This window comes from Pleuronectes platessa, chromosome 3 (assembly GCF_947347685.1).
Source record: "Pleuronectes platessa chromosome 3, fPlePla1.1, whole genome shotgun sequence".
In the NCBI taxonomy this organism is placed as follows: Eukaryota; Metazoa; Chordata; class Actinopteri; order Pleuronectiformes; family Pleuronectidae; genus Pleuronectes; species Pleuronectes platessa.
Window position 1 is genome coordinate 4,592,214 of NC_070628.1, and position 27,359 is coordinate 4,619,572.

Genomic DNA, 27,359 nt, shown 5'->3' on the forward strand with positions numbered 1-27,359 from the left:
TTAATCTAGTATAATAGGGACTGAATGAAAGATGATGTGTCTAAACATATGATATTTTGATATTTAATAATTTCGTCTGTGATGTAAAAACCCATCACCAGCTTTGTGTTTACATTTTGTCCGTGACCTATATTCGACGTGTACAAAGAGGAACTATATTATCAAGTACGTTAGCCGCACGAGTCCAGCCAATCACAACCCAGCATCCTGCGGAGTGATCGCACCTTTGCGGAGGAACACTGTTAGCGGTGCGTCGCTCTATATAGTTCCGGGTGACCTCCTCCCCGCGCTGACAGTGTCCTGGTTGTCCACGCTGGTTGTTTATGTCCTGACCTGCACCTCCTCCTCGTCTCCTCCCCCGGTGCCTGACTCCTGTTCTCCCCGCTTTCTCACTCCTCTCCACGGACTCTCTCTCCCCTCGCTGCTATGGCTCATTGACGGCGTGCAGCGGCTACTTGTGCAGCGGCATCAACCCGGCAGTGCAGCGGCGAATTGCATTGGCCTTTTCTGGCAAAATGGCGTAAGTACTTTTTAACTGTTTTAAAGTCTTTAATCTCCCGGGAAGCGGGGGTGAAGTTGTCCAGTATGTGGAGACCCGCACGGACTCATGGGAGGGGGCGGTTTCCTGGGAGTTCCAGCGGGGGGACCGACAGCTGATCCGGGGGGGGAATGTGGATCTTTGTGTTGGTGTCTGGTTTCAGTGTCACCTGAGGATAGACCCGAGCCGCTCCTCCGCCTCCTCTTCTCTAAGTGTTTGATCTCCGCTGCTTCCGGTCACATTCAAACACGTCAACGCAAGATTATTTAAAATTCACGCAGGCTTCGGTAGCCAATTATCAGTTCACGCGTTTTTTCCCACGTTAAATTGTGTTTGGTGTGTTTGAGAACTCCTGACAACGTGGCGCGGCCAAAATGGCGCGCGCTGTGTTGTGAAAATGGCGGATGTCCTCACCCGGAGGGGGCGGGGCTTCTGACCGAAACATGCCCAAATTAGGCAATGTTGTGCCCCGGTGGCGGGCGGGGCGTTTCCTGTGAAGCGGAAAGGCTCAAATTAACCACTCCCCTTTCCAGAGACTTGTCAGCTGCCGTGACGTCAGCGGACACGTACGAGGAAGTGTCATTGTTTGCACGACGGTTGACGTCATGGGGGAGATTTTTAGTAGTAGCAGGAAGAACAGCCGTGGTTGACCCACATCCCCTCGTGCTGATTGTTATTAATCATTATATGTAATATTAAACTGCACCTTTACTTATTAAAACTTGTAAAATAAAGGCATCTGGTCTGTCACATGACAAAAACATTGAATAAAACTTTATAAAACAGCTGTTACGGTTACCATTTGGTTTAAAGTAAAGAAATGTACAAAAAGTATTTAGGCCCCTAGTCAGGAGAACACACATTTATAAAAGGAGTGTGTTCAGATTAAAAAAAACGGGGAAAGAGTTTTACTGGAAAGAAAAGACCCATCACAGTTTTTAGCCCAGAACTACGACTAGAGCCAAAAGATGTGAAATGCAAAAAAGGAGTGTAAATCCAGAAGGAGCCGTAATTGTCTGCGATAAAATAAAGACTAAAGCTGGTTTGTGCCCATTCAGCTCAAAGTGCCTCCACACACCTTTAACCTCTTAAATCCCACTGAGTGTTTTTCTTTTGTGTTCTCCTCCTAACGTCATGTGCATCTCTGTGTCCTCTACCCAGGTCTCTTTCGGAAACCACCCTCAGCTTTGCTGCCGTCGACAGCAGTACCGAACCACCGGACTCTCCTTTGTTTTTAATCACCCATTCACGTTTAACACTGACCAGCAGCAGCCATGACACTCTCGCAGTTGGCCTTGGAGGACGTGGGGGCCCTGTACTTAGGTTGGTGTCACGCACACGTGTTAAACCGACCTTTTTTAAATTAACTTTGGGGTAATGGATATTCTCTGAGGCGGGGTTTTGATGGTGAAGTTTAATAATTGCGTACTTTTTAGAGTCTGATACTTAACGAAGGATTTCCTTGTGCACAGAACCCTCGTTTCTGGCGGCTGACCACATGGGGCCTCTTCTGGACCAGGATGAAGAAGAAGCTCTTTCTCCCTCCTCTTCTCTAGAGGGGAAGGCTCCAGCCTCGCCCCCCCTCTCTTTCTCCTCCTACGCATCCTCCCTGTCTCCCTATCAGACATTGTCGTCCTCTCCACCCCCCTCCCCTCCTCCCTCCTCATTCCTGGGAACCAAGGCCGGAGTAGACTCCCTCCCCTGGCTGAGTGCCGGCGGCCTGCTCGACACCCACATCAGCGCAGACTGTGGCAAAGGTGAGAGTGACTCACTGATCATTGGTGATATTTGAAGGACGAGAGGTTCTGCTTATGAACTGCCTCCAGACCATAAGTACATATTAAAAACCTTCTTTGTTCGGTTTATAAGCAGCAGGTGGCATTAATTGAGTTACATTCCTTAAAGACCTGTTTGTGAGGCGTGTGTCTTGGTAAACACTGTTGTCATCTAGAAACATGAGACAGGTGTTGGTAGAAACTGATTTTAGCTTGAGGTCTCTGATTAAATGGAAATGTATCTTTGTCCACAGATGACTCCTTTGAAGGCATGGAATGGATGACCGAGAAAATCGACCTGAGTGATTTTGACCTGGATTCCCTCATTGGCGCCTGCTCACCTGATGATTCTCCCAGTTCTCCTGAGGATCTTCTGGCCTCTCTTGACTCCCAGATGGATCTGGAGCTCCAGTCCTTCGACTCAGCCGTCCCTACCTCTCCTGAGAGCCTGGTGCTTGGTCTGTCGTTGCCCGATATCCCTGCCCTCCCTCTGGAGCTCCCGTCTCCTGTGGAAGCTGAGGCTGAGAAGATAGAGGTGGCTCAGGTTGTTGTTTTGAAGTCTGAGCCTCCCTCTCCAGCTCCCTCGCCGCCTCCGGCCTCTCCAGCATTCACATTCGAGCTAAGTGAAGTTGACATGCTGGACGAAGTAGCCACAACTGTCACCGCCGCCATCTTCCAGGATCCTAGTGGAAGCATTGGGGCCACCAGCCCCATTGTGATCTCCCTCCCAATCCCTGGTCCCTTATTGTTGATTGTTGCCAACAAAGAAGAGCCGGCCCTCGTCTCTATCCCTGAGCCGTCCAACGACTGTGACGTTGACTCTGGAATCGACTCCCTTGCCGGCTCACCGCCTCGTCTCCCCTCTCCTTCTCCCACCCTCTCTTCTACAGCTGGTTCCTCCAGGACAAAGCCCTACACCAAACCAGAGCCTATCGCCGCCTCCTCCCCTTCGGCCAAGGCCGCCAAGGTCAAGTCAGTGTCCGGCGCTCCCAAGGTGGTTGAGAAGAAACTGAAGAAGATGGAGCAGAACAAGACGGCAGCCACTCGCTACCGGCAGAAGAAGCGGGTCGAGAATGACCTGTTGTCCAACGAGTGTGATGAGCTGGAGAAGAGGAACCAAGAGTTGGAGGAGAAGGCGGAATCCATAAGCCGTGAGATTCAGTATCTCAAGGATCTGATGGAGGAAGTTCGCAAGCGCCGCAACAAGAGCCTCTCGGCTGCTAAATGAGAGGCTGTGGTCCAGCCTCTCTGTGGCGGAGTCCTGTTTCTGCTCCAGTGCCCACGTGCTGTAACAAGCAGTATTGTACATCAATATATTATCTTAAGAGATTAAAGAAAAACGGCACTTGAGAGAGGAAGTATGAAACATGCGGCTGAATGAGACGTATAGAGCCTGTGGAAGTTGAGATGAGACTAGAGCAGGGGGCTGGGGGGGGTCGTCTGGTGAAGCATCTGTACATGCTCGTCTCTCAGTCCCCTGTTCGATCCCCACACGTACTCCTGTGCCACCACCCGGCGGAGTACGTGTCTGTCTTTGTAGACTTGATGCAAAGGCGTGAGTCCGAGCTCACAGTAGTGTTGTAGACTTGACAGATTCCTTCACACTCCTCACACCAGTTGCCAGACCTCCAAATTCTTACCTTCAATAAAATGACTCCATGTTACCCACTCCTTTTAAAACCCAGCCTCACCCTGTTTACTGACCTTCTTCTTAACAGCTTCAAGTCCAGAAAGGGGCCTCGAGCCAAACTCTTGATGTCAAACTATCGACGCGTTTCTTTTTTTTTTCTTTGTGTACATAGGTTTATCTTCCGCTCGCTGATCGTGGCTTTTGTTATTTAAAGCTGGATAAGACCTGATCATATCTCAAGTAGCTCAGTCTGTTATTGCAGGTGTTTGGTTTTGTAAAATGCTTTGCTTATTTTTTTTTTCTAATAAATATCTCCGTACACAAGTGACCTGTGTGATGTGCTTTTTCTATCTTCTCATGCCTCAAAAGGCGACTTTCTTAGACTGTTAATGTTTGTATCTAAATTCAGGAAGTGGATTTCATTTAGCTGCTTTTAAGTGTCTGAAAACAGTTTTGCTAAACTTCAACATGTAATTGTCGAGTGTTTTTCTTACTGGACTCAGAGGAAAAGACAAATGTAAACTAATCAGGTTTAATCAACACCACCAACAACATTCAATATGCAGCCTTAGGTGTTTAGTTAACAACTTTGTGAGCAGGCCTATAATTACAAATAAAGTTGAAATTTGGCCTGAATTTCTGATAGTTGACATTTAATATTTACCAGAGAAATTAGGCCTGAATTTATTAATGAAATGTTAATGAAGTCTTGTAGTGGTCACAGAGCTCAGCAGAGATACACCAGTATTCTACTTCTCCTAGTTGTAGGATTTACATGTGAGTCACAGAGCTCTCATCTCTAAACTCAGTTGGCTGAGTCATGGAAAATTAACACCCCTGATAAGCTGGTGGCAGGAGGAGGGTGTGAACACATGAGGATCAGTTTAAGAATAAAAACCTCTGATCTGCCAGAGTTCCATCTGTCGAGTTGTTTCGGTTCCTCCTGAACTGACATGAAACTCATTATCACACAAAAAAAGAGAGAAGGTCCTTGTTACTAAAACAGATTCTGAAGAACAATCAAGTTCATATACATATTCCTCGACAGACACTCCAACTTAATTCTCGAAATGCAGAATATTGATAAAATAACTTTAAACAACAGTTCAAAGTGCAAATGTCGTAACCATGTGTTTATGTGATAAAAGATAGAACTTCCTTGTACGTTTGATAGATAAGATCGACTTCTCTCTAGTTCTTGATTAGTTTTACTTTTATTTTTCATTTTCCCATCCCTGTGGACTTTTTATTTGCATAATGCAAAACTAAGTAGGGTTGAAAATACAGTTCCTCGTAGTTTGCATGTGCAAATAAATTCCTGAGGTTTAACCTGAAAGACAAGTTCAGACCAGTCGACTGAACCGTCCGTCTCTACCTGGAGCTTTCAGTCAGGAAGCGAGAGACCGGGGGGGGGGGGGTAACAGCTGGGCCAGTGTTTTACGGGAAGGTCCTTCCTTGTAATCGTGAAAACAGAAAACACTCACCAGGGTCTCACAGGGAGGGTTTCACAGCCGGGTGATAGAGGAGGGAGGGTGGAGCACAGATGTCTCAGTTTGAGTGTGTGTCTGTGTGAAGATATCTATGTGTGGGTTTATCTTCAGGAGTCAGGACATCTTGGGGAATCGTGGGCCGGTCCCTTAACTTTCTGACCCACTTCTCAAGCTCTGTTTCAGGGTTAAGAATTAGGTTTCGGTCGGGGTTAGACTTTAGTTGTGAAAGTTTACTTAAGGTTTGGGTAAGTTATGAATTGCTCCTGTTTAGGGTCAGAGGTCAGGTTCTGGTTGGGCTGTTAGTAATGAATGGACGTCTCTGTGGTGCCTGTGGAGGGTTAGGGTTAGATGCGTGAACGTGTGTGAGACATTTTGTATTTTTCAGAGCAGTTGCCTGTTTGGTCACTGCCTCAAAATACACACGACTTTAAACACATCCTTCGTTTAATAGCTTTAACACCAAAAACATAAAAATGAGGTTTGGTTCTAATTAAAGTTTTGCCTCTTGGGACTGAATGAAGTGGACGTAGTATCTGACAGGGACCCGAACGTGTGTGTGTGAGCTCAATGTGCTGACTGGTGTCGAGCAGCTGTGTAAATTTAGTCGTGGCAGTGAAGCCACACACACTCCCACACACACTTAACCACACACACACACACACACACACACCCACACTCCTCCCTGACAGATTCCCCAGTAGAAAGGCCTTGCCCTCCTGGGAACACTCAGATAAGAAGCCCCGACTGAGCCGTGGACCTGAAACAGAAGTGATAACTCAGGACTCTCTATTGTGACTTGGATATTTAGGTCACAGCTGAGTTACCTGGGAGCTCAGCACATGTAAATCCACATGATTAATCCAAGTGTCCACATGCTTCAGACTCCACTAGTTCTGCTGATTCCTGTTGCTTGTGGCTGTTAAAAGAAGAGTAGGGCGTGGACACATTTCTTTTGAATGAATGTTTATACTTAAGTATAAAGCAATTATTACAAATGGAAAATTATTTCATAACAAAGAAGGAATTCACGTGAAATGACCCAGTGCCCCAGTTTCCCAGTTAGCGAGCAACCAATAAATAATAAATAATATAAAGTAAATAATTTCATTCATGTGAATCATGTTGTTTTATATCATGTTTATCAGAAACTTGTCTGGAGAACAGAAACACTTCTCCATGTTTCAAAGCTCACAGAAACCATGTTGTTATTTCATTGAAATGACTCAGCAAGTCTCTGTGTGAGTCTATAGTGTGCGCGGCATACAAACACACAACTTATCTCATGTCTTTCTTTCTCTTTACTTTAAGTTTCTTTCCGGGGCTTCTCAGTATTCAGATTTTATTTCCTCCAGATGTGAACCGATCTGTTTTCCTTGTCCTGTGGGTTGTGATCCTCAGACATCAGTATTCAAACTGACTTTGTGATATGATCCGACCTAGAATGGCCCTCAGGACAAATTATGAAACCACATTTATATTCTATATAATATGTCCCGTCACGATTCCCACATAATTCTTTGAGAAATCAACAAATATGTTTGATCTCGCAACATTAAAGAAGAAATCCCTGATCAGGATCTGGAGGCCGATAGATTTACACCACTTGTTTTAAGTTGCTGTGCAAAATTTCAGGTTTTGTAAGAAGGGAAAATCCTTTAATTATTAGTCTGTGGAGATGCGTTTCTTTTATTGATGGAAAAAAAACAAACATTTCAGAACTTTCCTCTACTGTTTGTGGATCTCTCAAACTTCATATCATCTGTGGTCAGACCTGTAATTGCTGTATCGTGCTCCTTCTCTATGGATAATGACATCTGAAATATGATTACTGACTGCGGTGAGTGTGATGAGCAGTGTGTGGGTAGAGGGAGAACCGGCTTCTCATGTGGTTCATCCCCAAGTGAGACGAGTGACCTTAAGAATCCAGAGTGGGTTCATGTGCATGTGGAATCCGGTTTCTGCTGGAGACACTTTTTAAAGTTGAAACACTCGGTGGCTCCGGGCAGAGCAACGTTTATTCTTGTCTCGTCACGTTACTCTGTTGTCGCCTCACACAATTACACAAAGACAGTTGCAGGAACAGAACTTGTGTGTGTTTGTGTGCAGTCATGTGTCTCAGGTCATGAGGTATTTCACGAATGAGTTGCTCTGAACCGGGACACAACAGAATGCTTTGTAGGGAGGAAAGTTAAAAGAGGAAACGAATCCAGAGGGATACACAAAGAACTGAATTAACATCCCTGGCTCTCTCTGGGATGGTTGTGTGTTGTGTTACATTCATACAAAGATCATCAAAACTGATGAAGTCTTTGTCTTTTCTCTTATTGGTATAAATCATAGTTTGTTTATGAAGATGGACGACAGACTTTCCACTTTCTCTCACTTATCCAGAAATAAAAAAAAGAAAAAAAGAAGTGAAGACGTAATTTGGAGCCAGAGTCTGCAGAGTAGCGATCGGGGGGTGGAGCCGCGAAATCAAAGTCCTGAATTGTTCGACCAATCACGAGTCAGTCTCAGCTGTCAATCATCACGTTTTAACCCGTTTATGTCATTTGAAAAAAATATTAAAACCAAACATGGCCGACAATCATATAACTGGCTTAAAAGACACAGAAACTATTATTTTATGTGTATTTTGAGCTTTAAATTTGGCCCATGTCTCACCTGCTAACATGGAGAAGGCATGTTAGCGGGTGACCTTTACTGCAGCCAGCCAGCAGGGGGCAATCAAGCTCCTTTGGCTTCACTTTAGGGAAGTGTCCATCTTTGTATACAATGAATTAAATAGGCTCAGTATATTGAACATTGCTTTAAAGCATTTCATTATATGTATATGTACGCTAATTATGAAGCTAAAATGAACCAGTTAGCTTAACTAGCAAGAATGAAACATGGGGAACTAGCATAGCTCTGTCCAAAGGTAAGATTACCTGAATTTCCCCAAAATTTAAACTATATTCTTTCAAATACACATAACTTAGTTTCTCGAGCTCCACACAGAAAACGCCTTCTCCCCTCCCTGGAGCCTTGTTGCCCCGGAGAAGAAGAAGGCTGTAGTTTGTTGTGTGGACAAAAACAAACTTCATGAAGGTGCAGTCGCCTGCATCTGCTTTTAGCTGCGTCTACACCATTGGCTAAACCCAAATGAGCCAACAGCTGAGTGTCCAGCCTCAAGCTTTCCTCTCATTTCTTTACGCTCTTTGAAAACTGCACATTTGTTTTGTCTGTTTCCTGGAGCCGAGCCGGTTCAACTGGTCTGACGGGGGCCCAATCTGACTCGTACCCAGCCCCTGGAGTACTGGGAGTATTTGAGCGCAGGCGGCTGAGACAGTCCTCGGCTATATCTCACATTATGTCACAAGACTTAATGGCATCTGCCTCACAAAGGTGCTGAAACCTAGTAAGGCCATGAGGCTAAAGTTAGTCTACCGTAAGTCAGTGAGAGCCAAGCAATCTGACGCATTCAGATATTGTGAGCTCAGGCCGTTAGCATGTCTATTCCTGCCTGATATCAACTACGTGACAGGTGGATCTACTACTACCTACTCTATGACCAGTGCAAGGTGGTGTCTTATATGAATGGTGTAGGAGCCATGAATGTAGTTTAGGAATATTTTTCACTTTCAGACAACTTTGTCCCACCTATTCATGTGCATAAATAAGGATAAATACATTAACAGCCATGAGCAACAACAGATATCAGCAACTTAAAGCCTTTTGTAGCCTGAGAGCAGAAAGACTGTAGTAGAATGAAAGTAGTAACATTATTAGATTTGTTCTGGTCTGTTCTTAGTGGTGAATATGTTTTTTGTAAATGAAATGTATTAGTAGGATAAGAATTTGTTTCGTTGATGGCTGTGATTACTTTGTTCACAATGTGTGTACGTTTAAATCATCGTTTGGACTCATGTTCGATGAATCTCTAAAATCGAAAGTCAAAGTGTGGAACTCAGGCCTCAAGGACTTTTTCAGATTAATCCCTGTGAAAGGAAAGATCAGCCATAACAAACTGGACTGAGAACAAATGGTTAAAGCGTTTGTTGACTCAACCTTTCTATGAAACAGAAGCTCCGCTGATTCCAAGCTTGGTCTCCACTGTGTTTGCTTTTTTAAAGTTTACTTTTAGTGATAGCATTGACATCAACAAACATGGGTCAGTGAACAAAATCACACATTACATTAACATACGTGTACTTGAATGTTTTAATCTTCCTGCACATCCACACCTTGTTTTGAGGAAACACTTTCACAGTTTACAGTAAATATATTTGTACTTGCTGGTGAAGATATTTCAAAAAATGATCGCCCAAACCAGGTGAAGAGGAAAATGACCTCTGTCCTTGATGATAATTCTCAAGTGTATAATAATATAATATTATTATTTAACAGAAATAGATACAGTAAAAGAAAATCTAAGTAAAATCAACTAAAAGACAAATTTCGCCAATAAAATATCAAAGGTTATTTAAAGATGTTGCTCACTGAATACTGAATGAAACTCTAACATTAATATCAGAGTCACTTTGGTCATTAACCTCAAACAACCTGCACCAGAGACCTCACTGGTCCCTCAACCGGTTTTAAGATGATCAGAGTTTTGTTTCCTCTTTGGGAAACGTAGGTGAGAACAAAAGAAAAAGGACGGGACGGAGAAAATGTGTGTTGCTGTGTTTTATTGTGTGAAGACCTGAAAACAGGAAACCTTTATGACACAGTTCCTGCCATTTGTGACCATTAAAGCTTGACACGCCCATAAACTCCATGTGGTTTAAACATTTATGAGTCAACTTCAGAGAAAGGAAGAGCCCAGTTCCGTCTTTTACCTCTGGGTTAATAAAAATGACCTAGGAAGTTTGTTACATCACATCCTGTGTCAGTAAATGTTCTGATCACCTCACTTCTTCTTGTTCTTTGCCAGTAAATGGCAGCAAACATGTATTTGGAAATGTACTTTTCTTGCTTCTAACATCAGATTGAATGTACAGCAGCAAAACTAACAGATAAACTTTGCGGGTACATGAGGACTTCTTATAAAAATTGACATTTGTGATCCATTAAATGTTTTCTATATAAACCCCTTTGCTAAATAATTCCTTGATGTGTCTAAATACATATATATATTTCTTGCTTAAATTCCTCTCTGTGTTTTTACTGTTTCCTGTTTTGGCTCGTATATTTAAAAAAAACCAACAAATAAAGAGTTAATTATATCATAGAAAACTTTGTTGGATCCCACCTATGACATCTGAAGAAGGACATGTCTGTATATTTAGTGTCCTCTCCTGAGTTTCTCCGTGTGTCTGCCCCTCATGTCTGAGTGAATCATCTCCCTGAAGCTCAGCTGATGCTGCTGCTCTCAGATCAGAGGATCTCTGAGCAGCTGAGCTCATTACCCGGGTCACAGGCTGCAGATTAGCGCGACAGATTTACTGCCACAAAGTGGAGCGACACATTTTTTACCTCCACACCTCAACTGTCTCCTCACGTGAGACCTCATGCAAACCACAGAGTGTCTTTACTATTTCCTCCTGTTGTCATGTGTAGTAGATTATTTAACTCAGGAAGGAAACAGAATTCCAGTCAACATTAAATTTGTGTTACGACATAAGAGGGAAATATTCCTTCTCTATTTCTTTCCTGTCCTTCTCTATTTATTTTATTGTGAGGACCAAGATCTTTTGTGTGTTTGTGTGTGTGTGTGTGTGTGTGTGTATGTGTGTGTGTGTGTGTGTGTGTGTGTGTGTGTGTGTGTGTGTGTGTGTGTGTGTGTGCTAAGTCATTTCAAGGCATAGTAACTGGAAACAAGGGCGGGAGAAAGAGGAAGAGTGGGCTCACAAATGTGAAATTCTGCAGAAAGAGGAAGTGACAACACAAACCAAACGTAGTTCACACCTCTGCTGAAAACCTGATGAGTTGGTTTAGATGGAATTTGAGTGATAAGATTTTGCTGCACCTTTGTGTTGTAGCGGTTGTTGAACATGTTGTCTCCTGTAGTGAGTCACTGTCTTTTAATCTTCAGCTCAGGAGCTTCCTCTGGTGTCACTTCTTCAAACTGCAGCCAGACAGTTTCTGTGAGCATGTGACTGAAGTACTGTAAATAATAATATATAAAGTACAGTATATACAATAAATACAGAACTGGGATAAGTATGTTAAAAAAAGTGTAAATTGTTAAATGAATGCAGATTTAAACAATTTAATGCATAAATGAAAAAGTAACAATTTTCATCTGTTTTTAAACATATTTCCACATTTGTTTCTAAATTCTACTATTGAATTATACATTTCTAATATGAAAAGTTTATTTATTTCTACTATATTTATTAATAAATGTATGTATTTCTGTTTCTATGTAGTTTCATCCTCTGGGCCACTGTGCTACACTTCCGGTCCAGTAGATGGGGGTAAAGAGCTCTTTATAACAGTTTTACCAAACGCTAGAAGAAGAATCTGTAAAGAGGAAGTGTGAGTTTTAATGTTTCTGTTTTTAAACTTGTCTGTTTTCTATAAAGAGGAAGAGGAGAAGAAGAAATCAGTTTATTGTCACTTGGTAACTTGATGCTGTTTTCAAGCTTCATCCTCAGAAGGTCGGTTCAGTTCTTTTTTAATTAAAAACGTTAATTTAAGAATAAAACAACCCGGAACTCCACTGTATCTCACGAGCTCACGTGCCAGACTCCTTTGAAATAACAGCCAATTTAACACACAAGCTTCATTTTCACGTTTAAAAGAATTGAGTTTCACTTTTATTCTAACTTTGACTGAGTCCTGTCAGTCAATTCTGGAATACGGCTCACATGTCATTTATTTAGTTGCTATTTTGTATCTTCAAACAAGGATTTCAGCTTTGATCAGTGTCAGTGAGCTCAAGAAACCAGTGTCTAATATCTGCAATATTGAGTAGGAAACTTGAAACAAAAAAAGATTTGAAAACTACAAATACAACAAAACATATAGAACTGGAATACAGAAAATATCCATAAAATGTTATTGTTATGTAAATATAAACCCTCTGGTCTGCATGGAATTAAATCAATACAAATATTTGTTTTAAAAACTATGAAATAACGATAAAAGATAAACTGCAGCTTTAATTATATCAGACAATATCAGAACATTTTAGAAAATACAGCTATGTCACTACATAGCCTAATGAAAATAAAAATACATTGTTTTGTACTATTACTTTATTATCATCACTTCAATCTTCCACTATGATCTTCTCCCCTCGCTCCACAGAATGTCCTCCGCTCCCTCCCTTCATGTCCTCTGGGAGTCTGAGGGGCTGGTGGCCTACCTCCACCCACGGCCCTGGACCCCGGGCTCCGTTATCCTGGAGAGCCTGACTCCCGGCAGCCCTGGAGGAAGCATCTTCCACCTGCAGGAGCCGGAGTACCTGTCCTGGCTGCTGGGAGTGAGAGCCGTGTCCCAGCTGCTGTGTGAGAGGTTGGGGGTTCGTAGGTGTGCGCTGGTCAGCAGACCCCACAGAGACAGGCCTGCCCAGGTGAGAGCTGTACAGTGCAGCCAGAGACCTGTAGAAGGGTTATCATATTCTAAAGCTACTTTACTGCCAATATTGATTTGCCAGCACCAATGTGTTGAAAAGTTATACTTCTGCCATGATGGGAAAAAAAAAACTGGAATCCTTTAGTCCCTGAAACGTTCTAAAAGGGAACTAAAAGGTTCTTGCAGACCAGCGGTAATAAGGAAATTTAGCCTCTAAATGGCTACAACAAGCTGTTCCACTCCTGTCCACCGGGTGGTGATATTGCTGACCACTATACAACACATGACAACATCCTCCAGAACTTCAACCACAGTAGACATGAAGATTCAAATCCTGGAGCTGTGGATGTGACAGTTTGTTCCTGTTTTCATTTTTCATGTTATTTTAATTTCCACAGATTTGTGTCCTCCCCTTACATGGTCTGGATGACGAGTGGCGCCCTCACCTGGCCGGAGAGGAGGAGCACAACGCCCAGGACCCGGGCTACTGCACGTCTAAGACAGCCCCCAGGTGGACCGACTCCAGCCTTACTGAAATCCAAACCAAGATTCGAGCCAAACTCCCGTCTCCGGACGCCCCCCCCAATCTGACCTTCCTCGGGGCCGACCCGGCTCACCCCGGGCTGTTCTCGCGCATCGTGCGTGGGGAGGAGCAGCAGTGGCGCGTGTGGGAGGACGAGGGTCATGTGGCCTTCCTCACGCCTTTCCCCAACTCCCCTGGACTCACTGTGCTGGTCCCACGCCGACCTTTGACCTCTGATATATTCAGATTAGAAAAAACGGATTATGAAGGATTGGTGCTGGCGACTCAGAAGGTGTCCCGACTTCTGGAGGAGGGGCTGGGTGCCTCTGGGGTGGGGCTTATTTTCGAGGGTTTTGAGATTGACTATGCACATGCCAAGTTGATGCCACTGTTTTCCCCTCCATCATCAATGGCAGCAGGTGACCTCACTGAACCTAGAACGCCCCAGTTCTACCCCACATACCCTGGGTACGTGAGCTCAGAGGACGGACCTGAAGCCAGCCTGGAAGGTCTGAAGGAGATGCACAGCAAAATGACTCGGGATTAAAACGATTCCTACTCATGTACCCCCGTGAAACAGTCTGTTCAGTTGTTTTTGTGTTATTTTTATTAAAAAGAAACAAACAAAGGGTGAAAACTTAACCTTCTTGGTGGAGGCCAAGTCACAAAGTTAATTCTTAACTTCAAATCTTTTCAACAACGTGTGCAGCAAGTTTCTTATCAGAATAAATATGCTGTTTATCTGTGTTCTTTACCTATTAAAGTGTGTTGTGTATTTATGATGTGGACAATGAAAAAATGTGGCCGCTCATTACATTCATGCTAATTGGTCCCACAGTGTGTTTCCCATGATGAGGCTTATTAAAGGACTAATTGATTAATCAGTGCTCTGTGCACCAGCCACCGCTCCGGGCCGTCATTAACGTGGACTCAAGATGTGAACGAGTTAATGAGTCTCTCTTGGAATATCCACTTAAACCAGAGTCCTCATCTACTTTCATTATTCTCAATGATCTTTGAAAACCATTTTCTTAAACTTCTCCTAGGATGTTCTGGGAACCAGCTGCTGGTTTCAGGTGGAGACAACGTTAAACACCAGTCAAGAAAGAATCTTTAAATCGTATACGTTTACACGTTAATAACCACGTAAGTTTAAATAAGTGCATTTAAAGCTTTTAAGGCAGGGAGACACAATTTCACAGACAAAAGATTACAAACCATAAAAGGATTTATTTTCAAATGGTTATTTTACTGGAAACATTATTCTCACAGTTTCTACTTTATAGGAAACACATTTGGATTCTGCAAAATCTGCAAAGAGGTGAGGAAACGCAGCAAACAAATATGAGTTAGAGCTTTTTTTCAATCCATCTTTAACTAGTTTTACAATGTTTACTTTAACATATTTAATAGATTTACAACTTATGTGTTTAAATATATTCCACGACAATTTACTCCCACTGCAAATGATAAATTAATGATGTAATGTTCAAGAAACTGACAAGAAAGAGTCAGTTTGAACCAGATGTCGTAGAGACTGCGTTCTGGTTTTGTCCAGCTCAGTATTCATTTATTCGTGATTGGTGGTTTGACTCCTACACCCTGACCTCCTCGGGCTTTTCGGACAGACTCCGCCCGCAACACTTGATCTCCTTGAGCTCCATCTTGGTGATGTAGAGGAGAGGCTCCAGGCTGCAGCTCAGGTCCATGAGGGCGAACACGCTGGTGCTGACGTGGCAGCGGTACTGCACCAGCGTGTAGTACGCCACGAAGGGCATGAGCGCCACAGGAGGCAGGTAGTTGACCACGATGATGACCAGGATGTTCAGCACGGTCTTGAAGGCCCTCTTCTTCACCGGGTGCATCACCTCCTTGCCGGCCACGGAGCGCCGCAGCACCCAGATGATGGAGATGTTGCAGAAGACCATGACTGCGAAGGCGAAGAGGATGACTCCGCTGAAGATGCCGCTGGCCTTCACGACGTCCAGGAGGCTTTTGGCGACGCCGTACGCCAGCGTGAAGCCCCACACGGCCACGGAGACGCCGATGCGGATCTTGTTGTCCCGGACGCTGGTGAACAGCACCGGGTGGACCACAGCAATGTAGCGGTCGAGGCAGATACACACCTGGGGAGGCAGAGCAGTGAAGGAGTGGGACCTTACTGTTTGATCTATTTCTACCTATTTCAGATTCAGTGACTTTAATCTAAACGAGTGGAGAAGAATTTAAAATTAACACTGAACTACAGAAAGTGCACTAAAAATAAGAATAATCTATTTGAGGCATTTGTGGTATTTTTCAATCTGGGCAGAAAAAACTGTAATTCTGCTTTAATTTATTTGTAAATATCCATTCGTGATCTTCTTTACTTTTTCTTTTATTAAAATGTTGAATGGAAGGGAATCCCCGGAACAATAACGGTGTCAGTGACTCTTTCTTTAAATCCCACAGGGAGATAAACAGACGAAATTACTTAATTACTCATTAAATTATTAAGATTATTATTATTTATTTACGTTTAAGTTCCTGAAATACCTTGATGAGATTTCTATTTAACAAAAGAATAAATTAATCTCAAAAGATGAGATTCATATTCAATTCAGACACACTCATATGAGTTTTGAGTTTTATGAGCTCTATTAAATCTAAAATAGCAATAGAAATGGATGTTGTACAGAAATACAATATATACCCTTATGGCTTCTCTATAAACTCTGAAGTATTGGGAACAATTACTCACCAGAAAGAGCGGCGCTATATCTTTGACCCCGTAAGTGAATCTCAGATAGAACCAGAAGTTGCTGTCCCCCAGCAGCAGGCGGTTGATCATATCTAAGGGGGTCATCAGGCAGAAGAAGGCGTCCAGGATGGCCAGGTTTAAGATGAAGGTGTCCGAGGTGGAGGCGTCGCTCTTCTTCGAGTGGATCTGCCAGATGACCAGGATGTTACAGGGCGTCCCCACGAACAGGTTCAAAATCTTGACCATGAAGTAGAACACGTAGCCGTAAGGGGCCACTGAACACATGTGGTACTGGTACCATGGCGGAGGTCCACCGGGGGCGCCGGGGGTGGTGGAGAAGTTGCCGCTGGGACTCCAGGTGGAGTTGAACATTGTCGGCGGATGCAGGGAGAAGAGGCTGGAAGGAAAAGACAGAAGATGGAATACTAGTTCTGAACCGTGCTGTCAGAAAGGGGATTTCATCTTCTCACCTCAACAGGGTTTACGGGGTCCTGCAGTCTGACTGAGCAGCACCATGTGGGGACCTTCTGCATGTGGCCCCACATCGTCAGGACCAGTGGCTTTTAAAGGACCACCCACTGGGACTGAGGCCCCTTTCGGATCGGACCAGTCTGAGCGATAATGGGTATCAATATTGTGTCTGACCTGAACTGCGATTGGACAGTTGTGTTAAACAGAGCCGCTCAGATGTCTTCAGTGATTGGACAGTTCGGTTGGCATCGCTCCTGTGTAGAAGTAGAAGTTAAAGATGCCACATGGGTAAACGTTACTGATTTAATTGCCTCAGTTTTTGAGTAAATGAAAGAAGGTCTTTGCCTGCAGGACGTCAGTAATTGCTTTTGTGCAAAGACGTGTCTCTTGTGCACAAAGTCGTTTTCTGAGTTGCTGAGTTACAAAAATACATTTATCGTATATCTTCCCCAGAACACCTGCTGAAGTTACTTTTTCTTATTTATGCTTAATGCCAGGGTGTAAAAAGAGTAAGCTGATCCCAGGTCTGATCCTATGGAGGCTTTATCTGCAGCCGCCCTGCAGCCGAGAACTGATGCAACTGTTCAGTAAACAGCTGATGCAAGGTAAGACCGATTGAACATGAGAAATCGAATGCAAGGTGTTACTAACGGGCCCCGGCTGTGTTCAGGGTGGAGAGAGAAAAACCCTGAGGGGCAAAGTCAAGACAAACACCCGCGTTCATACAAGGTGTTGTCGGTTTGGCACTTTTCAGCCGACACATTTCACACACATCAGCATGTTCCCGGTCCTGTGGTCCCACTCGGACTGTTAGAGCGGTTGAGGAAAAGAAAATCTATGTATAAGTAACCTTGTTATGAGGAAATCTGCACTACAAACATCCGACAAGGGCATTTACCATAAAGACCCTCCAGTTGCATTATGGGAAACGCAGGATTCTGTGTTCTCAGAGCCTAACCATTACTTTAATTAAGTAAAACATACAATTACTGCATTTCAGACATTGACACAAATTATATAACAAAAGTCCAATAAAATCCCAAGTGCTTTTAATACAATAAAAAGATGAATAGAAATTGATATAGAGAGATTTCAGGTCATGTTATATTAGTAAAAAAAGGGAATATCCAGTTTTAAGAAGAATGTAGCAGGCAAATGAATTGAACCAAATCAATGACAAGATTCAATAGATTATTGTGGTTAAATCAGTGGTTCTGGATTTCTATCTCCCGGCTCTTTGGTGTTTGTTCATTTAAAACCAAAGCGACAGTCAGCGATGATGTAAAGATCACTTTGTTACAGGATGTGAGGATGCGCCTCATGTCCAGGGATTAGTTAAATTGGGTGGTGTCACAAAATGCAGATGATGCTGTCCTTATGCACCGGGTCTAAAAACACACACAACTTTGAATTTACATGGATCAATCCACATATAGACGAGTAGTTGAGGAAAAGTTTCAGGTGTTTGTCTGCGTCTGAACCGATCTCATCTCTGCCCGGTGACCAACGCCACGGTGTGTAACAGGTACAGTGATTGTAAATGTTGCTCTGAAGGAATGTGTTTTTATTGACTTGAACGTTAAATGTTTCTTTTGAGTTAAATGCACGGGTTCATGAAACTAAATCTTAAGATAAGAGAAAGAAAATCCTTCAAAAGGGAAATTTGCTGTGTTGCAGCTGCAAAGAGGAGAAATCTAAGAGAAATGGACTTCAATAAAAAGTAATTATACAATATGAATGTGGATCTGGATGATAACTATAATACAAAGGGCAGAACATCGATGCTGCTGCTTAAGTGACTTCTGCAAAAGAAATTCTGTCACTTTAATAATAGAAGAAAATAATTTAAGTATTTAAAAAATAGCCTCTTATTATTAATTTTCGTCTGGCTTTTTTTCTTTCAGTTGTTTTATTTTCTAAATAAATGCAAAAAATACATTAGTTACAATGATTGAGTCTAAAAGATAAAAGATGTGAACATGTGAATATTAAGTGCAGCTAAAATGTTTTAGAGGAAAGAAGCTTAGATCATCTTTCTGTTCAAAGGAAGTGGTTCTTTCACAAATGTTTATACGCCCTAAGCGATTGTTAGTAATAATCTGATATACTTCAGACTCACAGTAGTTTTTATTTCCCGTGGAAGATCCCACAGTTTCTTAGACTACGACTTAATGTCGTGATGATGCACCAGATGTTTAATGATCTCCACCTGCTGCCGAGTCGTGGGTTTGAACATGTTGAGTCTTAAACTCTGAAGATCTGGAAAAACTCCTGATCCGGAATATACGTCTGTTTCTGACATGACGATGTAAATTTACCTGATTTTACCGACAGGCTTCTGAAAGACGCGTCAGGGAAAACAACTGGAAAGGTTGGTGTTAAAGAAGTTGGACGCTAGACTGAATTCCCAGAATCCTCAGCTGCAGAGTCAGAGTCAACACAGACTGTGGTTCGACCGAACAGATCACACGCCACCGTGTCATTTGATCAAGAGAGCGGCCGAGCTTCTCTCCGAAAAACATCATGAATACTCAAAGATAAAAGAAAAACTCTGTAAAACTCAACCGCACAGAATAAACTCTGAGCTAAAGTAACTCATGATTTGAATGTGAGGCATCAAAGTGAATTTGCATCGAGTTAAACACCTGGTACAAGACAAATAATCTGATGTTATGTCTGGAGGTTATGTTTTCACCCGTCTGTTTGCTTGTTTAGATAATAACCACGAAACCTGGACGGATGGAGGTCGAGTGGATCAGGTAACATCACATAATCCAATATTTCTTCACTTTCTTGAACTTTGTGAGCAGTTTTCAACATTTTCCTCTTCTGGATCAAGTCTAAGCATTTATTTGTTGATACATGGAGCAGAACAAGGTTGTGTGGTTTTAATTTTGGTTTCTACATCGACAACATTCTATCTTTAGCAAATACGTTCCAACAAAAAACAAAACAAGGAGTGAAAAGAGGCTGAAAAGTTGAGTGTATTTGGCTTCACACCACGATCACATCTGCAGTCAACACAAGATGGCAGCTCCTGTATCCAAGACATTTTGCCTTCATTTTTGCAAACTCGACCTTAAAGGGGACATATTATGCCCATTTTACCACAAGTTGATATGGTTCCTTGGGGTCTTAATGAAATGTCTGTAACATATTTTGGTCAAAATGCCACAAGGATCATTTTAAACAGCACCTTTTTACCCTGTCTAAAACAGCCCTCCTCAGATTGAGCTGTTTTGAGTGCCCCGCCCCCCCTCACCCCCCCTCCCTCCTTCCCGAGATACAAGCACCCAGATTTTTAGCTATCCATTACCTCTATAGAAATATGGCTACTGGAGACGAAGATACAATCTTGCAACCATATCGTTTTGAAACAGAGTCAGGTGGGCCGAAGCCTGGCTGCGAGAGCCCCAGCTCCCCAGCACAGCCCCGCAGTGGGGGCAGTGGGAGCAGTGGGAGCAATGGGAGCTTGAGCTGGCGCAGCAGCAGCATCCTTCCACACTGTTGAGTCAACGTTTAGAGGTGTCCCGTTGGTCCCTTGTTTATGCGGCCACTTAAATGTCTGGCGGGTAGCAGCAGCGAGCTAACGCTAGCCAGGCTCCACCGGCCCGGTTAGCTCGCGAGCTTACGCAAGCTTGGGAGCCGGGCTCCCTTAGCCGGGGGAGCCCTTAGGGTGCTGGCTTGCGAGCCCGGCTCCCCGGCTAGCGTTAGCTCGCGAGCTAACCGGGCCATGTAGCGAGACTCCCTACATGGGCATGGTGTGACTATGACGTTTATTTTGGTCGTAATCCCATTCAACGTACTCTAGTGTATCGTTTCTGACATTTAGGAACCACAACAAATCGGAGTTGTTTTTTTCCAGAGTTTTTGGGACAGTAGACATGCCAGATACCCAAATTAACATGTAGAAGCACTACAAAAGTGGAATTTTCATAATATGTCCCCTTTAAAACAGGATCAGATGCTGTACGTTACCTGAACGTGGAGCATTTAGAACGAAACACCCGGTGATCACCTTCATCAAACGATAAAGTTCTGCCTGTTGTTTTATTTTACAGATATTCAACAGAGGAATTCAACTCAACCTCAAATATGACACACGTCTCCGGTAACGTAACCGTGAACATGAAGATCCTGTTCCTGGAGATCTTGTACTGCTACCTGCCCACGATCATCATCGTGCCTCCACTTGCAATTCCTGCCAACGCTCTGGTCATCAGCCTCCTGCTGTTCAAACCTGGCATCTGCTGCACCTCCGAGATCTTCACCCTCCAGCTGGCCATATTCGACTTGTTCTTCTGCTTTATAATCCTCTCTGAGTACATCCGGTTCTTGTGGCTTCCATCAGTGGAGTCGGCCAACTTCGTGGCTTGGAGTTTGAGTCAAGCCGGAGGGCCGCTCCTGCTCTGCCTCCTGAGTCTGGACAGCTACATCGCGGTCTGCCACCCGCTGGTCTTCCTCCGGCTCAAGGTTCCCAGGCTGAGGCTGTCTATGTGCTTCGTGGTGAACGTGGTCACAGCTCTCTCTTGCCTGCTGATGAAATACTCCAGACCCCTGCGGTGGAAGGTGATCATGGTGCTCCTGTGTTGTGTCATCGCGATCATCTCCACCTGCAGCGTGCTGATTCTCAGGTCCCTCCGCCAGACAGGGCCCGGCGGGAAGGAGCTCCACCCTATGAAGAGACGCGCGTTCAAGATAGTGCTCACCTCCTTTGTGCTGGTCATCGTCCACTACTCCCCCTCGTTCTGTGAATACCTGCTGAGGGCGTCACTTCCCAGTCTGCTGGGTCCCTACTCAGCCCTCACCAGTGTGACCTACACAGTTCTGTCTCTGAGCAGCGTGGCTCAGCCGCTGTATTATATGAAGCGAACCAAGAAGCTGCCGTGTCGCCGCGGCTCTGCTGCCGAGACGAAGACTGTCACCACGGCTTAGAGACGCTCGTGAACCACAGAGATATATTAAATATTTACTTTATTTCTTTGCAGCGTTTAGATCATATGCTACCTGCAAACGATGCGGTCTGACTGAGGTCATCAAGTTAGAGTTGTCTTACGTTATTTTGAGAGGTATAAAAAATATTTGGGTTCTTTATGAAAGTGTCGCAGGACAAATTAGAAAAACATTTTCCCGCCAGTTTCGAGATAAATAATGGAAGATGCAGCTTTGTCATGGAGCATTGTCATCAGCGTTTGTTTGTTTGTTAGTTAGTTGGCAGGATCAACTGCCTGAATTTGTGTAGATGGGTGGGGCTTTACTTTCCTTTTCATTTATAATTTTTACTAAAGAACTTGACATGTTTCTGATTGTTCGGCCTTGGTGGAGGTATGAGATCTTCTAGTTACTTTTGAGAATATTCAAAAGTTGAAATTAGTACAGTTAGTTTCTGCATGTGTGTGTAAATGCTTGTTTGCAAACCAGAAATTTGAAAATTTGTATCCTTGATCTTTAAATTTGTGCAACTGATGTTATATGTGTGATAAGGAGTCGATATAAAAAAGGAAGCTACTCAACATTGATTGTACGTCCACAACAACATTCATTATTTAGAAAATATGCAACAGTAATAGGCTACAACATTGTGTTTGTGTCGCTGTTTCTGTAATGAGCATGTGCAGGATTGGAAAATATAACTTTTAAAACAATTAATGCAATAACAAACTTTACATATGTTTCAATTTTTTTATTTAATAATTCATACAAACATCCCAGTTTGTCGTACAAATTGGATTTGTAGTCAAATAGAGAACAAGTCAGGCAGTAGCAATTTAAAGAGAGAAAACTATTGTTAGAAAAGTAAAAGAATCATTCCAGTGACTTTTTGGATTTCTATGAACATCAGATGTGTAAATATAAAAAAAGATGAAGGTAATTGACTCTGATAAACACTTTGTTCTCTGTGTTGTTCATATGGCTTTAAACACAAAGGTCCCACAGTTCTCATTCTGTGTTCGGGGACCAGACACAGCATCATGACTGAAGAGGCTGTTCAACAGCTGAAAACACATGAAAATACATGAAATCATGTGTTGAACAAAACACATTCAATATGATTTTCATCTCAACAGCCAACTAACTCAATTCAGTGTCAAATAAAAGTGTCTCTGAATCATAATTCATGGTTACACATAATCAAAACATCTAGAAACTGTTTGGAAATACAAACACCAGTTTAGACACGAAATGCAATGTATGATAATTATGAATTCATGTTACCAGCACATATTATATCAATGTTTTGTCCAGTAAAGTTTCATCCTCGCCGAAGTATTCTCAGTTGGCAGTTTATTATGAACACCTCGTACTCTACTGAGGGTCGTGATGTCTGTGTTCAGACAGTTTCTGAGGTGTGGAAAAGAGAGTACAGTGTTATTACACTGCATTAAAATAAGTGTACCTAATAAACTTCCAATTAAGTGTTTATAAAATACCATAACTAACACACAACTCCTGATACTGGGGTGTAGCTCTGCTTTGTCTTGATCCAAATCATCACTCTCTCTCTCTCGACTGTTTCTGTTTTTCTACATCGACTCATTTAAATTTGAATTATGGAAATCAGAGAGACAGAGAGATCCTGGATTTGACCTGGAATAACAACAACTGTCAAATACACCAAACAAAACATACATGAACATGAAATGGTTGTGATCCTGACATACGCGCTGCTAAGTGCAGTTTTGTCATTGTAGTCATTGAGCGAAGGAGATTTTCAACGTGTAAACTTTAACGATTATACACTCAAATAATAATCAAACTGAATTCTTGATCCGAACACATGAATTCAGATTTTAATATATTTAATTTTACAAATAAATAACACCTTTCTCTCCTGGCTGCGTCGCTCACTCGAAACTAAAAGTTTCACGTACAAGGAAGAAGAAACGCTGACGTCACAGAGTCAACGTGACTCCGCTCGAAGATGTTTAGAGGTTTTCAAGTATTCAAGTACCAGCAGTAAATCACTGAGCTGAAACTCACATGGAAAACAGAGAAGTTAAATGTTTTAGGCTGCATATTTGACCTTTCAAAGGAATATTAGATTAAATTTAACTTACAAGTAACATTCTGCGCTGCCTCGTGTTTACAGGACGTTTAGTCACAACATCAGCGACACTCAGCAGAACGTGAGGTCAAAAAGAATCAGACAACATGGGATTTACACACATGACTGATAACTATTGACCTTTGACCTGCACTGATTCATTATATAGGTGATAAACAAAAGCACATTAATCAACTCAAAAAGTGAGATTTAATACTTTCTTTACGTACACAACAGTGAAATGAATAACTTTGCATTTCTGACTGTTGGTCCAACATAATAAATAAATCTGAAGGTGTCACTGAGGGATGTGGGGAAATTTAAATTGTATTTCTACTATTTCTGACAGTTAATAGATTGAAGATCCATTCATTAATCAAAACAGAAAACAATTGTTATTATTTTGTTATTCAAGTCACTTCCTCATGAATGTGGGAGAAGCTCTGACTGAATAACTCTTCTGTTAACGTACCACTGAGGACTGTGTAACATCCAGCTGCTCCACTGCACTTTGTAAAGAAACGTGTTTTTCTCCGGTGCGATTGTGAAGCAGGAAATATCTGATAGCATCTAATAATTAATAACACATAAGAGTTAAAAACATTATTTTGTGGCACGTTCATAAGTCCGACAGCATAAGCTCCCGAAGGGTTTTAATAGGTAGATATTTGTTTTTTAGAAATAAAATCAACACGTCATTATGTACATCTGTGTGCGCTTCAACTTTTGCATACCCACTTGTGATATGATCCAACGTATGATCCACTTGTTTTAAGCTGCTCTGCAAAATGTCAGGTTTTGTAAGAAGGGAAAATCCTTTAATTATTAGTCTGTGGAGATGCGTTTCTTTTATTGGTGGAAAAAAAAAACATTTCAGAACTTTCCTCTACTGTTTGTGGATCTCTCAAACTTCATATCATCTGTGGTCAGACCTGTAATTGCTGTATCGTGCTCCTTCTGCATGGATAATGACATCTGACATATGATGACTGACTATGGTGAGAGGTATGAGCAGTGTGTTGGGAGAGGGAGAACCGGCTTCTCATGTGGTTCATCCCCATGTGAGACAAGTGACCTTAAGAATCCAGAGTGGGTTCATGTGCAAGTGGAATCCGGTTTCTGTTGGAGACACTTTTGAAAGATGAAACACTCGGTGGCTCCGGGCAGGGCAACGTTGATTCTTGTCTCGTCACGTTACTCTGTTTTCGCCTCACACAATTACACAAAGACAGTTGAGGGGACAGAATCGGTGTGTGTGTTTGTGTGCAGTCATGTGTCTCAGGTCATGAGGTATTTCACTACTGAGTTGTTCTGAACCGGGACACAACAGAATGCTTTGTAGGGAGGAGAGTTAAAAGAGGAAACGTCCGTCCTGAGGGAAGCCAGAGGGATACACATAGAACTGAATTAACATCCCTGGCTCTCTCTGGGATGGTTGTGTGTTGTGTTACATTCACACAAAAGTCATAAAACTGATGAAGTCTTTGTGTTTTCTCTTATTGGTATGAATCATAGTTTGTTTATGAAGATGGACGACAGACTTCCACTTTCTCCCACCATCCAGAAATGAAGCAAAACTATGATATGATATCTAAATCCTGAATTGTTCGACCAATTGCGAGTCAGTCTCAGCTGTCATTCATGATGTTTTACCCCATTTTTGTAGTATGAAAATTATATTAAAACCAACTTGGCGGACACACATCGAACGGCTTAAATGACTATCAGAGAAACTATTATTTTATGTTTTGGCTTTAAATTTGGCCCATGTCCCACCCGCTAACATGGAGAAGGCAGGGTTTTGCTCTGACCAAAGATAACATTACTTGTGACACCTCTAATGCACAAATGAGCATTTCCCCCAAAGTTTAAACTATATTCTTTCAAAATACACATAACTTTGTTTCTCGAGCCCCACATAGATCTCCCATTCCTGGAGCCTTGTTCCCCCGGAGAAGAAGAAGGCTGTAGTTTGTTGTGTGGACTAAAAAAAACCTCCATGAAGGTGCAGTTGCCTCCATTAGCTTTTAGCTGCATCTATACCATTGTGTGAACGAACCCAAATGAGCCAACAGCTGAGTGTCCAGCCTCAAGCTTTCCTCTCATTTCTTTACGCTCTTTGAAAAACTGCACATCTGTTTTGTCTGTTTCCTGGAGCCGAGCTGGTTCAACTGGTCTGACAGGGGCCCGATCTGACTCGTACCCAGCCCCTGGAGTACTGGGAGTGTTTGAGCGCCGAGACAGTCCTCAGCTATATCTCACATTATGTCACAAGACTTGATGGCATCTGCCTCACAAAGGTGCTGAAACCTAGTAAGGCCATGAGGCTAAAGTTAGTCTACTGTAAGTCAGTGAGAGCCAAGCAATCTGACACATTCAGATATTGTTAGCTCAGGCCGTTAGCAGGTCTATTCCTGCCTGATATCAACTACAACACATGTATACATGTATACCTGGATCTACTACTACCTACTCTACGACCAGTGCAAGGTTGTGTCTTATATGAATGGTGTAGGAGCCATGAATGTAGTCGAGGGATATTTCATTTTTCACCTTCAGACAACTTTGTCCCACCCATTCATATGAATAAATAAGGATAAATACATTAATATCCATGAACAACAACAGCAATCAATAACCTAAAGACTTCAGTAGCCTGAAAGCAGAATTACTGAAGTAGAATGAAAGTAGCAACATTATTAGATTTGTTATGGTCTGTTATTATTGGTTAATATCGTTTTCTTAAATTAAATGTATTATTGTGAAAACAGTGATTGGTAACGATTGGTCACGTGATTTTATTGTTGGATGATTTGTTTCGTTGATGGCTGTGATTACTTTGTTTACAATTTGTGTACGTTAAAATCATAATTTGGACTTATGTTCGTTGAATCTCTCAAATCGAAAGTCAAACCGTGGAATTCAGGCCTCAAGGACTTTTTCAGATGAATCCCTGTGAAAGGAAAGATCAGCCATAACAAACTGGACTGAGAACAAATGGTTAAAGCGTTTGTTGGCTCCGCTGATTCCAAGCTTGGTTTCCACTGCCTTTGCATTTTTAAAGTTTACTTTTAGTGATAGCATTGACATCAACAGATATGGGCTAGTGAACAAAATCACACATTACATTAACATACATGTACTTGAATGTTTTAAAGTTTTAATCTTCCTGCACATCCGGAAGCACCGCATAGCAGTGGTAAATTTCCACTGCTATGCGGATGACACCCAGTTATATTTGTCAATAAAACCTGAACAAAGTAATCAATTAACTAAACTTCGAGCATGTCTCAAGGACATAAAAACCTGGATGACCCGCAATTTTCTCTTATTAAACTCAGACAAAACAGAGGTTATAATACTTGGCCCCAAACACCTTAGAGACGCATTATCTAATGATATAGCTGCGCTAGACGACATTGCCCTTGCTTCCAATGAAACAGTCAGGAACTTAGGAGTGATCTTCGATTCTGATTTATCCTTTAATAGTCACTTAAAACAAATTTCTAGGACCGCTTTTTTCCACTTGCGTAATATTTCAAAAATTAGACATGTCCTTTCACAAAAAGATGCAGAAAAACTAGTCCACGCCTTTGTTACATCGAGACTGGACTATTGTAATTCATTATTATCAGGCTCCA

At 42.5% G+C, this 27,359-nt stretch overlaps 4 protein-coding genes across 4 annotated transcripts; 3 read left to right on the top strand and 1 right to left on the bottom strand.

Moving 5' to 3' along the window:
* Positions 1 to 264: 264 nt before the first annotated feature.
* On the top strand, positions 265 to 4,269 carry atf4a (activating transcription factor 4a). The gene is made up of 4 exons (XM_053417648.1): positions 265 to 520; positions 1,700 to 1,861; positions 2,011 to 2,295; positions 2,568 to 4,269. Exons 2-4 carry the CDS (start codon positions 1,813 to 1,815, stop codon positions 3,539 to 3,541), a joined length of 1,308 nt encoding a protein of 435 aa, XP_053273623.1. The 5' UTR covers positions 265 to 520; positions 1,700 to 1,812; the 3' UTR covers positions 3,542 to 4,269.
* Positions 4,270 to 11,368: 7,099 nt separating this feature from the next.
* LOC128436846 (uncharacterized) lies at positions 11,369 to 14,241 on the top strand. The gene is made up of 4 exons (XM_053418736.1): positions 11,369 to 11,504; positions 11,790 to 12,020; positions 12,673 to 12,937; positions 13,338 to 14,241. The coding sequence occupies exons 2-4, from the start codon at positions 11,992 to 11,994 to the stop codon at positions 14,007 to 14,009; spliced, it is 966 nt and encodes a 321-aa protein (XP_053274711.1). The 5' UTR covers positions 11,369 to 11,504; positions 11,790 to 11,991; the 3' UTR covers positions 14,010 to 14,241.
* Positions 14,242 to 15,057: 816 nt separating this feature from the next.
* Positions 15,058 to 16,747, bottom strand: LOC128437558 (G-protein coupled receptor 4-like). Its single transcript, XM_053419767.1, has 3 exons — positions 16,716 to 16,747; positions 16,203 to 16,599; positions 15,058 to 15,588 (listed from the first exon to the last, which is right to left on the bottom strand). Exons 1-3 carry the CDS (start codon positions 16,745 to 16,747, stop codon positions 15,058 to 15,060), a joined length of 960 nt encoding a protein of 319 aa, XP_053275742.1.
* Positions 16,748 to 20,801: 4,054 nt separating this feature from the next.
* LOC128437559 (olfactory receptor 10P1-like) lies at positions 20,802 to 21,608 on the top strand. Its single transcript, XM_053419769.1, has one exon. The coding sequence runs from the start codon at positions 20,802 to 20,804 to the stop codon at positions 21,606 to 21,608; it is 807 nt and encodes a 268-aa protein (XP_053275744.1).
* The last annotated feature ends 5,751 nt before the right edge of the window (positions 21,609 to 27,359 follow it).